The 17,530-nt window shown below is 33.6% G+C and overlaps 1 protein-coding gene across 1 annotated transcript in view; it reads left to right on the top strand.

Annotated features, from left to right (window-relative positions):
- HCN1 (hyperpolarization activated cyclic nucleotide gated potassium channel 1) overlaps positions 1–17,530 on the top strand; it is a 373,683-nt gene that overhangs the window by 244,731 nt on the left and 111,422 nt on the right. Inside the window, exon 4 of the mRNA XM_036845442.1 lies at positions 13,881–14,099. Within this exon, the coding sequence (XP_036701337.1) occupies positions 13,881–14,099 (219 nt within the window). The remainder of the gene's footprint in view (positions 1–13,880; positions 14,100–17,530) is intronic.

The following is a 17,530-nucleotide window of genomic DNA, read 5'->3' as shown; positions in this document are numbered from 1 at the left end:
GATGAAAGACTATTTACTCATTGGAGCAGATTAATCATTTTAGAACTAGCTTGGGAAAATTTGGCATGAGTCATGGAAGCAATACACAAGAGAAATCATCAAGCTTTGAATGTTTACTTCTTTTTTCTGAACAGTCCCTGTTGACTGAGAAATGCATTCTGTTAACTGTTAAGGCATTCTCTAGCTTTGCCAGTAAACCATGGCGTTGTTTCCTTCCTCATCAGAGGAGGTTAAGGAAGGCATATATGTGGCCTGTCTGGCTGTGTACCTTAAAGTCAGTCTGCCAGTTTGTAGCAAATTTGACATTTTGCCTGATTAAGACGTTATAGATCAGTCTTCTACAGGAATTGCACTAAGTCATGCCCCACACCCGAAGTGGTTAGAATTGTGGGCTGTGTTGGCATTAGGTGATAGTAGACTTGAAAGCAAGTAAGAATTCTACCAAGGATTTAGGGACACTTCATTTCTGGTAGCATCTGCCTTTTTATTATGATATTTTTTATCATGCAGAAATAGAGTAAAACCTGCTTCTTTCCTAAAACTAAGATAACCTTAGTTTTCTTCTCCATGCTGTAAGAAAATAGCTAGAATGTGCTCATTAGCAGAATTTCAAAGGAACTTACTGAAGTTCAGTGGGAACTTACTTCACATTAATATTTTCTTTGGATAGTAGTGCCATGGTTGAATATGGGACAATCGTCCATGTATTTTTGTTCCGATTTAGAGAATTGAAAGGAGCTCATCAGAGATGGGAATTATGTCTGAATCACCATTTTCCTAGTCTTCTTGTAAGCTGATAGAACCAAAAGCTGGAAGAAAAAAAAGAAGGGGAAAATAAAACAGATCGTTTCAAATTCTTTTCTTTCTGTTTTATAGTTTGCGTACAGATTTCCAAGTCAATCTGTATCTGAATTCAGGGATATGGCTGAAAGAAGATAGTCTGATCCTTGAAAAGAAGAAATTCTTCTCTCTCTCTCTCCTTCCCTCCCTCTGTCTTTCTAATATATATAGACACACACACACACATACTCACACTCAAATGTGATGTGAGTGGAGAATTGATTTATCACAGACAGCTGAGACTCTAGCATTTAAGCTTTGTAGTACTAGTAAAAAGGTTTTTGGTTTGATTCTATTGATCAAAAAATATGTTTTGCCTTTCTTAAGTAAAATATTTGAATTTGAATTTTATGTGAAGTTGTAGGTGACATCAAGGAGTCCACACATTATAAGACTTACATTTGTATAAGGCTTATGTGGATTTAGAAGTCAAAGCAGAATATTCTCTCAGATCAGTAGCTCTGACACAGAAGCCTTGCATGCTAAGAAAACACTGAATACATGTCATAGAATAAGAGCTTTAAGTTGTGGGTTAGGCTCTAAAAATAACTCTAAGTGCCCAATACTTTCTGCCTTTTGCATAGCCTTACACAGTGCAGGATTTCCTGGGCTTATTTTATTAGATTGAGTAATCAATACACCAAGTTCTAGCGTTACTTATAATTGAAGGCTTTATTTGTTTGTCTGCAATTTAAGGTCATGCCTTTAGAATTAAATAACATGTACTGTTGCTGATCTGTGTAGTTACTACTTTGCTATAAATAAGAAGATGAATTTTAAAAGTATTTTTCTGAAGTAACACAATAATTGTAACTGGTAGCATTTATCTTTCAAACTTGTGATTGAAATAACTTGAGCGTAGGGGAATGGTTTTCTATATAATTTAATTAGCCAGTGATCTAATAAAAGTATATTTCCCTGAAGTAGATAACACAAGGGCAAGATAAGTTATAAATTATAAGTTATCAAGTAGATAACTCAATACAGATTATAGTGGATGGCCTCATCATTTTACCCAGATATACTGTAATAACAATTTGACTTGTAACTATCACTTTCAGAATGGAGATAGTTTAACCAGATCATGGTTGATTTTATTTTCCCCTTAAATACCCATATGTGAGCAGAGTACAGGACAGCAATTATTAAGCTATAGCTTAAAATGCAGTGTATCTGCAATGAGCCAATGGAGAGGTACTGCTTCTTACCATGAGACCATGGGCAAGATAATGAAACTCTGAATTTCATCCTCCTCAGTAAAAGGAAGACAATGAAGGCTGTTCTAGCTACCATAAGGCTGCTGTGATAATCACCAAGACAAATTAAATTCATATTATAAGAGATCTATATAAACTGAACCCAGTGTTTTTGTTTTTGTTGCTGCTGGTGGTGTTATGGTTATTATTGTCATTATGCAACTGCAGTGGAAGTGATATTTGCAAGCATGTAGAGACATGAGAGCTTCCTTCTGTTTTTCAATTATTAGACAAATCAGGTGAGACCTTAGATATATTGTTCCTTGCATATTAGATTAAAATAAAGTTGGGTAGTCTGAATATTTTCATTTATGTAACTATCTGTTTATTTACTTATATGTTTCTGCATTTTCATCTTATCATCATGGAGATTCTGAAACTCAGTTTGCTCACAGGGGATAGACTAAATTTTTGCCCAGATCTCATAAAGGCAGTCTACCATAAAAAAATATGTTTAATGTGTCGAAGCTTTAGTTTTATTTCATTGTCCCTTCTTACCAATGGTAGTGGACTCCCTGTCCCAGTAGCAAATCCAGATATAAAAAGAAAAAGCAGAGGAGTTTATTTACCATACCATCAAAATTACGTGGATCTGTTAAATGTTAAGAGCAAATTCAACCATCACTAAGATGGGATTTCAGAATCTGTAATAAGTGAGATCCTGACTTTTGGGATAATGGCAAAGCTCTTTTTTAACCTCAACATAAGTAACCAATTACTAAGTAAGCTTCTTGTCAGCTTACACATTTCTTTTCTCTATGGTCTAATTTTTTTTATGTTTTAGTTATGCTTGTCTCTGAACATTATATTTTAATAAAATTATTCATGACTTACATATTTGTAAAAAGGTTAGAATTGTACCTAGCAGTAGAAAGTGCTATAAACATGCTTGTTAAATTAAAACACACACATGTACACAAGCTATTAATAAATTTAGATCCTCGTTTATAGGACTATGTTATGTGGAAAACACATAAACATCTTATTAGGTATCCACCCTTTGATATACAGCCACTTTTTGTGTCAGCCTTTTGTATAAAGCCTCTCATTTAACCTGCATAAAAAGTACAAATTCTTTCTACATTCCACCATCTGTCATACAAATTGACATATATGCAAATTATCTAGGAAGAAAACCTAATTCCTTGTTTTTATATGGTAACATAAACATTTACATAAACAAAAAATTGCATATTTAATAAATTTTATGATCTAATAATTAACAATAACCACCCAAGGGTTATGCTCAGGCTGAAAAGACGTTCTTAACTCTCTGTTCTTTTATGTCTCAGGTGGCTACTTTCTTTATTAAGAGCAGAAGTTTGAGCCTAGCAAAAAGATTATGGTTTTTTGTTGCATTTTAATTTCACTTTAATTTTAGTTGTTTTTACTCTAGTGAGATGCTAAAACCTCTAATTAGCGAGTTAAACAACTTGAGAATGCCATCATAAGAGATGTTCTACTAATTTGAAGATAATCAGGGCAGAGCTGCTTTGCTAAAACCCATACAACTAATTTAAAGTGCATATTAAACAATAGCACTTAGAAAATATGCATATGCATCAATTGCATATTTAACTTCAGCCAGGTGTTGAATGACAGCTCATAGCATCAGTTAGTGCTTCACACTGAACTTGCCTCCTGGTGTCACCTGCACCTTCCAGCTCTCTGGAGGATTAAGTCTCAGACAAGTACTTCCTTCCAGAAGACTCCTTCCTATTAGATACCAGGATAGTTTGCTCCATCCCTGGCTGTGGGGATAGGAGGAAAGGAGGAGAGCCCTTTGAGAGTTCTTGGCCAATAGGAAAAAATAAAAGTGAAATACAACCATATGACCAAGCCATCTTTATTGACCTCAGACACTCCAGGGAATTTTCCCTCAGAGGTCTTCTCTGATGAAAACCTGAGATAATTTTTCCTCTAAATTCCCGTAGTGTAGTAGAGGTTTCCTTTCACCGGTTGCAATGAAAATATGTACATACTTAAAGAATTTCTGTACTATGGATATGTTCTTAAAATGCTTGAAAATCCTGCATTATAATTATCATGAATGTTACTCATATAAATGGTTATGAGATATATGGCTATGATCTTTGAAATAGAGAGGATTATACTGTGGTTCAGACAGACCTGTGATTGCATTCCAGCTTTGCCACGTACAGGTGTGCGACTTTGAGCAAGTTTCTTAATTTTTCCAAGCTTTGCATTCCCTACCTGTAATAACATCATCAGGTTTCAAGAATGTTGTAAGGCGCAATGAGATGATGTAATAGTACTTTGCAAGGAATTAAGTGCTTAGTGTATGCTATCTTCCATTGTTCCCTTATATTTATGCGTATATATAATATATTTACTAATATTTATATATAGAAAAATATGTAAAATACAATTCCATATATTAACTTGTACAAACAAGCAAAGAGGTACCGCATGAAAATATTTTTCTTGAAATGCTAATTATAATTGAAAAATCACACTTAAAATCTTGAAAGTATGTCTGATTTAGGACCTTTCTATAAGTATTAAGGAACTCTTAGCACAAAAGTTTGAGTTAATAGAAACTCCAAATTTAAAAATAATTTATTGATTTGTTTAATTTTTATTTTAAAATAATGCACCAACATTAAAAGAAATGTGAGGAAAAATATCCATGATCTCAAGTATCATTAAATTTTAATTTATAAATCTACTTAATGCAAATTTTGTATTTTATCACCATTATTGAAACAGGAGAGAGTACACTTAGAACTCAAAGGATTAATTGACCAGGGAACATGTCTAGAACAAGCTCTTAAAATGACCAGACATCATTCTTTTTACAGTATCAGCAATTTATTATTCAGTAGCTTTATATTTTATTGCTAAAAACTGTTAAACCCTCCTATAATGCAAAAGCATTGATGTCAGAGGTGCAAGTGTTTGTAAGCAGATCATAACACTACAAATAAGAGAAATAAATTTCTCCCACTGAAAAAATACATGTAACCATGTCATTGCCAAAAATCATGGCTTTTAAATTATTTGGAGATATTGCTATCAAGAATACAAATATATATCCCAAGAATTCAAGAGCTTCTATCATGTGAATGGAAGAGAAATAACTCACTACTTCCTAATACGTTTAAAAATATAGTGCTAATATTACGTAACAAGGTTGATAAGTCACGGAATCAATATAAGCGTGGTGTTGGTAGGGTCTCTTCCTTCTTGTGCACTTTAGAGTTAATATTCGCTTTGCACAGCACTATGCTATAGGGGAAATGCTGCGTCATATATATATATATATATTTTTTTTTTTTTTTTAAGAAATATTATTTCTTTTGGCTATCTCCATTTTGACCTTACACCCAACATTGCTGGCAGTCTTTACCACGTCTCCTTAGAAATGGCATGCACAATATTCCTACTGAATAATTCATTTAGCATGCGCTCATTCAGTTGATTTCTACTTGTCTTCCTAGTGACATTATCACTTAATATGATCTGTAACAAAAAGTCACTATGTTTCATTCAACTAAGATAGGGACCTCTTCAAGAATGTTGTTTAAATGTTTCGGTTTGTAATAAATATATGAATCCAATAATTCTAGGGGATGTATTTCAAGGAACAAAAAAATTTAAATTAATACTTAAAAAACTGGGATAATTCTATTTCAATTACTAATCAGTATAAAGTTTGCTCCCAAAGTCTGTTGATGGTTATCATTCTTCAGCACTGTGAAATTGATGGGGAACAACTGTTTACTGCCCTGATTCTGTTCTTTTATATACAGATAAAGTAAAATCATGGCATATTCAAGTCAACACAGTATCTTTGGAATTGGCGACCTGTTTTACTGACACTTCTTATGACTTCAGGCAGATTATGTTGTGCTATATTCCTTGTCTTGAGGACTCTTTAATGCAACTTTCAATCTGATTGGCATTGCTATAGTTGATATAAGTAGTAAGTGTATTCAGTGACTGAAGAAGTAAATTGAACACACTGATGGAAATTTGGTAACCTAGCACAGCCAAGCTCATTCTCCACCTGGATTTCTAGTTTCAGTACTTTGTTATCTCTCTGATTTTTAATAATTTAACAATTGATGTGTGAATTTTTGAGTCTCTAAATTCTATGTGTCAGATTTTGCTAAGATTTTACCTAGTTAACATATTCATATTTGCTTTCAAGAGATGAAGAGTTAATTCAGGTATTCAACAATGGAATATTTTGGCCTCCTAACTTAACAGAATTTTAGTTCATGTGATAGATGATGACCTGGACAACTTTTGTTGCCATGGTGGGTTACTAAGTGGCTTAGTTTGAATTTGAATGTCCTATGTCAGGAGATCTAGGACACTCTAGAAGAAACTTTTCATTTCTTTTGCCATAGCCCTTAACTCTGTCCCAAATTCAGTAGCAGTACAAACCAGGGTGTCAAAATAAATGCCTAGAAAGGATTTTAAGTAAACCTAGGGAAAGCTCAAAATATAATTTTTCTATATGAAATTTCCCTGATGGAATAATCAAGTGATCTTATATATATTTTCATTTAACTTGGCTCAGCACGTTTTCCTCAAAAAAATAATCTATTTCAATGATGCCTCAGAGAAATGATGAATTAAATGAGTGAACATTCTGAATAATAAAAAATTAATCTACAAGGAGCAATTTGTTGGTAAATCATTACCTAAATAAAAACAAGATAAGCCTTAATTAAATCAGAGCTCACAGGTAATTTATTTGTTTACTTTCAATAGGATTCAAATTATATGTAAGTTGGTAATATTTGGATTGTATGGTAAAGCACTATTAGTATACAGTCTCCTATTCATGGTATTATTGATGTACACTAAAATATGATAGGATCATTTTTAAAAGATGAAAAGAGAACAGCTACATAATAAAATAAATAGGACATATGGGGAATAGAAACCTTCCTGGATTTTTCACAAAACCCTCTAAGAGTCTATCTTTCCTTTCTTTATGTCTGCTCTTTGCCTTATTTTAATTTACTACGTTAAATAGGGTTGAAATGTGAAATTTGGGCTGGTCAGTTAGTCTTTCACCCTCAATATTTTGCCTGAAATTATAAATATAATAGGTTTGTAAAGTTGAGATAAGTACCATACAGTGGTTAATAATATGGTCTCTAGAGCCCAACTGCCTGGGTTAAAAAAACTGAATATTCCACTTACAAACTTGTAACCTTGGCAAGTCACTATGTTCTCTGCCTCAGTGTCAACATTTATCAAGTGATGATAAGAATTGTGTGATGATAAGACTATTCTGACTTAATATAATAATTGGTGCTTTGAACAATTTAGAGCCATGCATGTTGTTTTTATCATACTGTTTTTCAGGAATACGCTGTATGTGTGCTTTTATCACAGTCAATCTAAATTTCCTGCTTGCATCTTTTGTTGCTAGGACTGTAATGGTGGGTGGGGATGGTGGGGAGAGTAGGAGGGGATAAAAGACAATGAAGGTAATGGTATAAAATACCGTTCCTCCACTTGGGATTCTTTCAATGACAGCCTCATAATCATGGTTGCCACCTAAATACTCACATACCACTGTGAGGGCTGGGTTGGCTCTTGTACACACAATGTAGAGGAAATTCAGCATCTGAAGAGAATGATACTGGTCTCATGAAATAACAGAAAAGATCCCTCCACCTAATCACTCTCCCCCATAGGAAAAGCCTGTATTGCATGAATCTTTCTATTTTTTTCATAACCCCCTAAGGTATTCTACTATCCTCTTTCTTTTACCATTTCACAAAGACCTGATATACTAAATTCTATAGGTCTTATCTCCTCAAGATTATCTCTTGTTGTTGTTTTATACTTTATACTTTTATGGTATTTTAGCTCTCATTTCACCTCCCTTAAACTTGTAATAGCTTTTAAACTGACTTCTGTATCTATTGTTAAGTCTACCGTCCACACTAGGATTTCTCAACCTCACCACTGTTGGCATTTTGGGCCAGATAATTCTTTGCTGTGGGAGAACTTTGCTGTGAATGGTAGAACATTTAGCAGCTTCACTAGCGTCTACCCACTAGATGTTAATAGCTCCTCCCCCAGTTGTAAAAACCAGAAAGGTCTGTCTGTGTTGCCACATGTCCCCTGGGCAGCAAAATCATCCTCAGTGGAGAACCACTGCGCATCAATGCTTCCTGATCAGTCTCCCTAAAGTATAGTTCAAATCATATCATGCCCTGTTGAAAAACTTCAGAGGCTTCTCATGTCATACTGAAAAAATGTTCTGACCCCTTCAGATCTGGCCATCACTGTGTTTCCTATTGTATTCCTTATTCTCGTACATATTGTCGCTATAATTTAGACTGGCTGATCCATGAAAAACTCTTAGATAGATAGATAGATAGATGATGAATTTTCTGGGTTTGATGACTGTCCTCAACCAGAGTTTTCTCCCAAGTACCCTGTCCCACATCCAGCATCATCTTTCCAGATTTTTTCCTGCTTAAAATACGGTCTTGCTCAAATTTCTTCACATAGTAACTTAGTTTAAACCCCTGTTGGAATTGAGAGGGGTGTTTGATATATATATGTGTGTGTGTGTGTGTGTGTGTGCGTGTGTGTGTATATATATATATATAGTCACTGTATATATATATATATATATATATAGTCACTGTAATTTAAAACCATATGGTATCAGCATAGAAATAGTCTAACAGGTCAGTGGAGCAAAATATTGAGCTCAGAAACAAATACCAATGATATACGTAGACAATATATAACAAAGGAGGCATTTTTCTGTCTGTGGAGATCAGGTTGTTCATTAGTGTGCTGTCTCAAGAGAGAATCCTTTTAGAATGAAAGAAAATGTGAACTTCATTCCATATACCAATGGAAATCACTTAAGTAAAAGATGTAACTATAAGTAAATATAAAAATAACAATCTCAAGAAAAACATTTAGGACATATGAATAATCTCAGATTTAGGGAGTTTTTTAAAACAATACAGGAAATCCAGTAGCTGTCAAGGAAATTACAATTTATTTTTCTACATAAAATGACATGTTTGTATAGCAAAGGGTAAATAAGGCATAAATATTTAAATCACATAGTTAAAGAATTGATATCAAGTCTTCAAAATATTACAATATTACAAAATAATAAGGAGAAATAAGAATTTCATCAGAAATGAGGTTTGGTTGGTTAATAAGTATATGAACATCTTCTCAAATCCCCTAGTCAGGGAAATGCAAATAAGAGTAGCAATGGGTAACTATTTCTCACTATAGAAAGTGATGCAGTATATTTTTTCTTGTTTTTGGAAAAGTTACAGACTTTTGAAAAAGTCTGGCAATATATTTTAAAATCAAATTGAAAACTTTACCTTCTGACCCAATAAACATTTTCCTGGGAATCTGATTGATAGATGTAAGGGTTATATGTATTAGGTTGTTTACTACAGAATAGTTTGTAGTGGAAAAAAACTAGAAAACAATAGGCAAATGGATGAATTAACTATGGCATCAACAAGTTATATGAAGACTAGATTTTTGGAAGGATATTTCTGTGATAAAAGCAATGTGAAGAAAAAAAAATATATGATATAATCCATTTTTATAGGGAAAAAACCCAGAATCTCAGAATGTGTGTGTGTGTGTGTGTGTGTGTGTGTGTGTGTGCATGTAATTATATCAGCATGGGAAAAGGTACAGAGAAATCTATACCTGATTTTTAGGTGGAGAGAAAGGGAGAGAAATATGGATAAAACAAGAGTAGAAAAGTTTTCCGTGATTTGAAAGGATCATGAAGCATGTATGATATAAATTTATTTTAATTCATTTAAGAGAGTATGCCTGCTGTGTGTGCCTAAGGAGATAAATGAAAATGAACATAAATACACATTCTTATTTAAAATACTTTGGCTACTCTCTAACTGCATTATTTTGTGAAATAATACTCCAGCTCCACATGCTGCTTCCCCTCAAAACTAAACAATATGAACAGAATTAAAGTGCAATCTCCACTGGACATCCCATTGGACTTTTGAATGATTTGCATTATATCTAATTTCATCAACATGAACAACATGCTTTTTCTATACCCCTGTATAAAGGAAGGAAATCTTGCATTAGATTTAACATCATAATCAACATTTATTTATTCACTCTTTCTTTTGACAATAATAAAAGTGTCGAGTGTCTCCACTGAATCATGCAGTTTAGACTCTAGAACATGATCAATGTGTCATGGCTGTGCCCTAATCTATGAGGAGATGCAGGCACGTGAGAAGATCATCATATACGGGATAGAAGTCACCATGACCTGTGAATACCTGGAGTTCTCTAGGAGCCCCAAAGAGATTTAAAGCCAGAAAGAAATTAATCAAGCTTGTTTTCTTTCTATCCATTCTTTGAATGGATCATAGGGATAAAAGGCTTTTTGTTTATTTTATAGTATGATTTGTAATGAATCCAATTTTAGTATTAACAGTATGTTATTGAGTTGGATTTCAAGAATTAAATATCATTTTAAATAACATGTACATTCAAAATTTTTATAGAACCCATTGCTTGTTAATTAAGTATTCCACTTCTTGTTCATGGAACATCTAGAATTTGGGGAACCTTAAGTGTATTCCTGAGAGTAATTATATATATATATATATATATATATATACATATGAACTCTGTTCATTCCCCAAAATTAAAACTGTGCATGGGTTCATTATACAATTTGCATTGTATAATATAAAATACAAATAATTTTCTTTCTTTAAAATTAAATTTTATTTTATAGTTCTCTCTCTCTGGATAGTTTACTGTGGCAGCATGCCTTTGTTATATAAAAAAAATAAATAAATAAATTTCACTTTAAGAACCTTAACTCTTTCAACTAAAAGAGACTAGTTCGTTTTCATTTGTCAGCAGCCATATGCGGTTCCAAAGTTTATGAGGCTGGGTTTTAAAACCTTATCATGTTCTATTTTAATCTATAAATTTGATTTTAGGAAGCCCTATTAAAATAATGAACAAAAATATCCATATAGATTCAATATATTTCTTAAATTTATGATAATTTAAGAGTTAATTTGACAGAGGCAGGGATGGCTTCATGGGTGTGTGGTGCATGACCTGGCTGTTGCAAAGGGACCTCCTTCGGGAAGGACCCTGTGCTTGGATTAAGGCTCTGCTACAGCCATCTTGAAACTCACAATAATGTGATCTTTGAATTTATGTTTTGTATGTGAAGTCCACTGGGACAACAAAGCATGAATATGAGCATCGGAGCTGCAAGGTGGCAGCTGTGCATACACAGGTCCAGGCCTGAGGGCACAGCAGGAAGTACAGAAGCCAAGCAACGGACCAGGCAGCAAGGCCTCAGCAGTCTCGGATGCTATATGTCCCCACTGTGGCCAAGCCGGAACTGGGCTCAGGTTAGCAGTGGCAAAGGCAGCAGCAGTGTGACATAGGAGTGGCTTCCCATGCCAGCAAGGGTAGGACCATGGTAAGAGCCACCTGCCTATCAGTCCCAGGAGCCCATCTCCAAAGAATCTACACAGATATTAAATCTCTTGCCTAAGTTCCAAGACAGAACCTGAGGAGCTCAAACAATAAACTTTATCAATAAATTATTACAAAATAAAGGAGTTCACATGGCCATTGAAATAAAGGTTATCAGGGAGTTATTAGAATTCTTGAGTTTGAAATTTCCAGATCTGAAAAATCCTGCAACATTGCAAAGCAAATGTACACAAGCCTAGAAATACGGATTAAATTTACAGATCATCACATATAACAGAAAATAACACTATTTTCATATGAAATTTTAAATAAGCCAGTTATTAACAAGAAAGACAACTTTTAAATTAAATTTTCCTTGTAATTGAAAATACAGGAATAGAATACATAAACAGGCATTATGGATTATATAAAAATCATGAAACTACTTTTGGTTTCTTGTATGACCTGGGCAAGTTATAGGAAATGTCAGAGGAAATATTAAAATATCATTGCATACACTTACAGTTAACATTAAATTCAGTATAAAAGCAGTGTAAAGTTTCTTTGTTGTGATGGAATTGTTCTGTATCTTGACAGTGATGATGAATACAGGAAGCTACACATGTAATAAAATTGCATAAAACTAAATACACCAATGAGTACACACTTAGTGAAATATGAATGACATCAGTGGATTGTATCCATGTCAATTTCCTGTTGTAACATTGCACTATAGTTTGCAAGATGTCACCATTCAGGGAAACTGATGAAGGGTACATGAGATATTTCTCTATTATTTCTTACAATTTCCATGTTAATCTATAGTTATTTTAAAATAAAAATTGTAATTTAAAAAATCACATTCAGTTTCATGAATGTGATTTATATGAAGAGTTCAATCCTTATTAAAAATTATTCCATGAGAATTATCAGCTCCAGATGTACTAAAATTTATATATTAAAATAATTCATCAAAAATTTATCCTAATGTTGTCCCAGGCTATAAAATACGCTTAATAGTTCCAGTAACAGTTGCATCAACAGAAAGATCTTCCTCAAAATTAAAAATGTATCAGAAATTATTTGTGATCTTGCATTAGCCAAAAGCAACATGTCATTTTCAATTTTATCATTGAAGATGAAATCATTAATTGTATAAGTTTTGATGACCTAAGGAATGAATTTGTCAGAAAATTGAGCCAGAAAAATTGTATGATCAATCAAGATATCACAATAGTATAGTAGTATTACTTGTATTTTATATAATTATGACAGCAAAATTTCATTTTTTGAAATGTGCAAATTTGTGTTGTTACTCAACTAGCACTATTATCCTAAGTTTTATAAGTAATAAAATATTTTAAGGAAAAGTCTTTATATATTATTATCTTTAACAGTATCCTTTTTCCCTACATTTTGCACTAAAGGGCTTCAGATTTTTATTTTGCACTGAGTCTCATAAATTATTTACATCCTGGACTAGGGAGTTTGAGACAAATTGATCAAAAAAGTCCTTTAAATTTTATTAGACACTATATAAGACATATTGAACAGCTTATTTTTGTAGAATTGAGCTTAGCATAAAGTTTTGAAATGACATCAGAAATTGCATCTAATAACTAATCTCTGAAGTCAGAGTTTTTTTTCAGAGTGTCTGCCAAGATATTATTTTGCTTATTTTATTCTATTTTATTTTATTATTTTATAGAAAGCCAACAAGATTCATCCATCAACAACCCTGACATTTGAATTTCAATAAACATTACTCACATTACTCAGAGAAGGCTTCAAGGAAGTCTTTTCATTTATCAGATCTGTATTTCCAAATTATGTTTATTTTTCATTTAAGACGTATAGGACTAGGGACTACACAAGTATACCATTTGGACTTTCAAAATCTAACATCATAGTTTTCATAAAATTTCCTATACTTAGGCCTATATGCTTCACATCTATCTGCAGCATTTCTCAGCTTGCAAATATATTGCTAGAGAATGACCAGATTTCCTGGAAACTTTCAAATGAGCTCATCAGCGTTCATTCATTATCCCAAAAGGAATGTTTAGTTTTTAAAACAGCACATCAACAACTGACTAGGATTGTGTATTATAACAGTAGACTATTTCTATTTCATTTTGCTGGGCAAGCGTTGAAAAACATCGTCATTTGATTAGCTACTGGGGAGAAGTACCCGTGTAAATGCTCCATTACAAGAATGTTATAATGCTTCTGTGTCCGGGTCATACTGTTTCATGGTTTTTCTTCTGCTATCCTAATGGTTCAGTCTACTTCCTCTTTTCTCTTCTGTTGCAGAATGACTCTTGGGGAAAGCAGTATTCATACGCACTCTTCAAAGCGATGAGTCACATGCTGTGCATCGGGTACGGAGCCCAGGCCCCAGTGAGCATGTCTGACCTCTGGATCACCATGCTGAGCATGATCGTGGGGGCCACCTGCTACGCCATGTTTGTTGGCCACGCCACAGCTCTAATCCAGTCTTTGGATTCTTCAAGGCGGCAGTATCAAGAGAAGGTAATTTGTTTTATCTCTAATACGTTCAATCGGCTAGTTTGTAAACTTAATTGTGTTCAGATAACTAAACTATGCCCTCTATCAAAACTACAATGAGATAAAATGTTTAAAGGAGGAAAACACAATCTGTTTCCATATTTTGAAGTTTCTTCAAGGTGGTCATCGTAGCTTTTGTTTCCAATTTCTCTCTTAAATAATACATATTTTTTAAAAAAATCTGAATTTTCATTCACAGAACAAAATAGTTACCTGTTTCAAAATGTATGAAGCTAATTTAAGGTATTATCGTGGTTCATGTTCTATAATTTTTCAACAGTTAAGATAATATAAAGACTTCTCTTATACAGTTAGAAAAATATGTTGTTAGCTGATTAAATGCAGACAGGCAGCCATTGCACGTCTCTCTGTGCCTCTCTGCATGTTACAGTCATAATTTATATTAAGTCCATATGCATAGCTGAACATATGTTGCCCTTATAGCTAGATAAGTCACCATACACCCTCTTTAAAATGCATATAACAGCTGCTATCATACATTCACATGCACAATATGTTAATTAAAATGATTGGTGCTCTAAACTTTTCTCAAAAGAGAGACAAAAAGTAAATTTGTTCACTGATTTATTCATCGGATTTTTTTAATATGCTGAATTACTTTGGTTGGGACTAGACCTTGGATAATCAGCCAGTACTTATATTCTTCACCAAATAACAGTAACTTTCTGACAGATAAGAATGTTTTATAACTGAAGGTAGACTTTCTAATGTGGGAGCTCTGTTGAACATGACAGAATATATAATATGCACCTTGCCAAAGAACATATCTGAAAGTAATGGTTAAAATAGTTCTAGAATACGTCTCCTGGTGAGTGATAACAGCTTAGACTCATAATTACTCACAAAACAGCCAAAGATCTTTCATTTGTGGCTTTATTTACAGAAGTTTTCAACACTTTAGTCACACAATAGGAAAAAAGGGAACCTAGATACTTTATTTCCCTTGAATTTAATTACACTGCCACCAACTATTACAGTGAGCAAGCTGATGTTTTATTACTGAAGTAATGAAAAGATGAACCACCAAAGTAGCTTCAAGGTTCATTTTAAAATAAAGCCTCCAATTAAACTGCAAAGAACAAAGCACATACTAAGGGGAAAGAAACTCCATAAAATGGTGATTTTGAGTAAAAATTATATGCTCAATAGAATTTGGGCTAAATTTATGGGGATTTGAGATAAGACTACATATATGTTTCTGTTACACTATTTCTTTTTCCCTTTCAGTGGGTATTGCTTTTCATAAAAATGCTCTTTCCCACTTCCTTTTTGCCTACTTCATTGCTACATATTTTCTTAAAAATAAACAAATCTTTAATTTCTAGGATTGCGTTTATTAGCATTGTATTGCCTATTAAGTCAATTCACCATTTTTATGTTTTTAGACCTGCTCTATAAGCCACGTTTAACTTGGCAACCCAATTTATTCAACTATGTAGTCATAAACATTTATATGCAAATATATTATGATTTTTTCATAATTCAAGTCATCAAATTCTTGATCTTATAAGTGCTTAATAGAGGGCAAGGATACTGGGGTAACTTTTTGTTACTTTCTGACATTTGAAGCAATTTAGTCAGGAATAGCTGATTAAAGGAATATATTTTTTTGGTCTCCAAACCAAGATCTGTCAAGAAGTTTGGTTCTAGAATACTGTTCCCATTTTCTACTCAGCATAATTTAGGTCTTAAGGACATTGTGTTACTTTTCAAAATTTATACTTTTATGAACAATAAATGTCTTATTTTCAATTCAGTCTTATAGATTTGTTTTGCATAATGTATGATTGGCTTGCAGCTTCCTTTGTGATTCGGCCACTTTGGGTTTTTCTTTTAGGTAAAATACTCATAATACAGAATTCACCAGTAACTGTTTTAAAGTGTACAGTTCAATGGCATTCAGTGCTTTCATAATGTTGTGCAACCAGCACCACTATCTAGTTGTAAGACATCTTCACCCTTTAAGCATTAAGCAGTCACTCCCCATTTTCCCCTTCCCCATCCCAAGGCAACTACTAGTCTGCTTTCTTTCTATTGATTTCCCTATTCTGTATATTTCATATAAATAAAATCATATAATATGTGACTTTTAAAAATATTTTTGAGGCTCATCCAGTTTGTATCATGTATCAGCGCTTCATTCCTTTTTACAGCTGATTAATGTTCCATTAATTAGTTAATTAATGTTTTGTTTATCCATTTATAAGTTGATGGATTTTGAGTTGTTTCTACCTTTGGCTACTGTGAACAGCGCTGCTGTTAACATTCATGTACAAGTATTTATTTGAGTACCTATTTTCATTCCTTTAGGTGTATACCTAGGAGTGGAATTGCTGGGTCATATAATAATTCTAGGTTTAACTTTTTGAGGAACTGATTAATTATTTTTGTAGTTAGTATTTGTCTTTAGGTATTGGAACCATCTGCCATGGATGTCTGCAAAATTAATAGTGATACTACTTTCACTGCCATGTATCCGGTAACATATTTTTGAAGCAAAAGAAGCAAGCTGTAACCAATAGCTATTATAGTAGCCTTTCAGAATGTGTTGGTCTTCAACCACCTAATCTGGCTCCAGACTTCATTCCTCTCCATCACTTACCATACTGTTTGTCTCAGATGAACGTATTTTTAAGTCTAGTCTGGTACAAGTCACCTAGCCCACTGTTTTAGTTTGGAATCTCAGAGTCATTTAATTCTTCCTTCCCAGGGAACATCTCTTCAATCTGGATCCCCCAAGTTTAAGTAGTTCTATCATCCCGAGCAGCAGAATAAGGTCCTCTGATTATGAGATCCTAATCTACACAATATACCAGTGCTGATAATCTGACAGGGTTATAGCGTTGATCATCCTCATTGTTATTATTATTATTTTCTCTCTTGACCAAAAAAATGTGTGATGATCTTTATATTGTCACATTGCAGGTTGAACTTGGACTTGAAGCGCATTGTATGCTGTTCATTTCATGAGCTATCGTATTTTGTATTCTTTTACATTTCAGACAGCTATATTTCCCCCTTCTCTTAGGTATAGACTTTATGGTGTAAAATGGATAGTATTTAAAATGTGCCCCTCCTGAGGCTCTGCTCTGGTTTACCAGCAGTCTGCATAGTTTCTGTTACTGGTTACTGAACAAGCTCAACTTTGAAATATCCAAACACAGTGCTTTTGTTTTGTTTCGTTATTTTTATCTCCAGTTACTGTTTTTATTTAGTGAGGTTCATCTTTCCTGGGCAAATTAAATCTTTCCGCATCCCCCTCCCAGGACTTTCTGGGGCTGGAAGAGCCAGGAGTGAGAAAGCTGGGCTTGTTCTGTAGGCTCACCTCTCTCTTCTATTATAAGCCTACTAGGAGCTGCTGTTATGTCTTCTCA

This window comes from Balaenoptera musculus, chromosome 3 (assembly GCF_009873245.2).
Source record: "Balaenoptera musculus isolate JJ_BM4_2016_0621 chromosome 3, mBalMus1.pri.v3, whole genome shotgun sequence".
NCBI lineage: Eukaryota > Metazoa > Chordata > Mammalia > Artiodactyla > Balaenopteridae > Balaenoptera > Balaenoptera musculus.
This window is presented reverse-complemented; position numbering and strand designations above follow the sequence as displayed.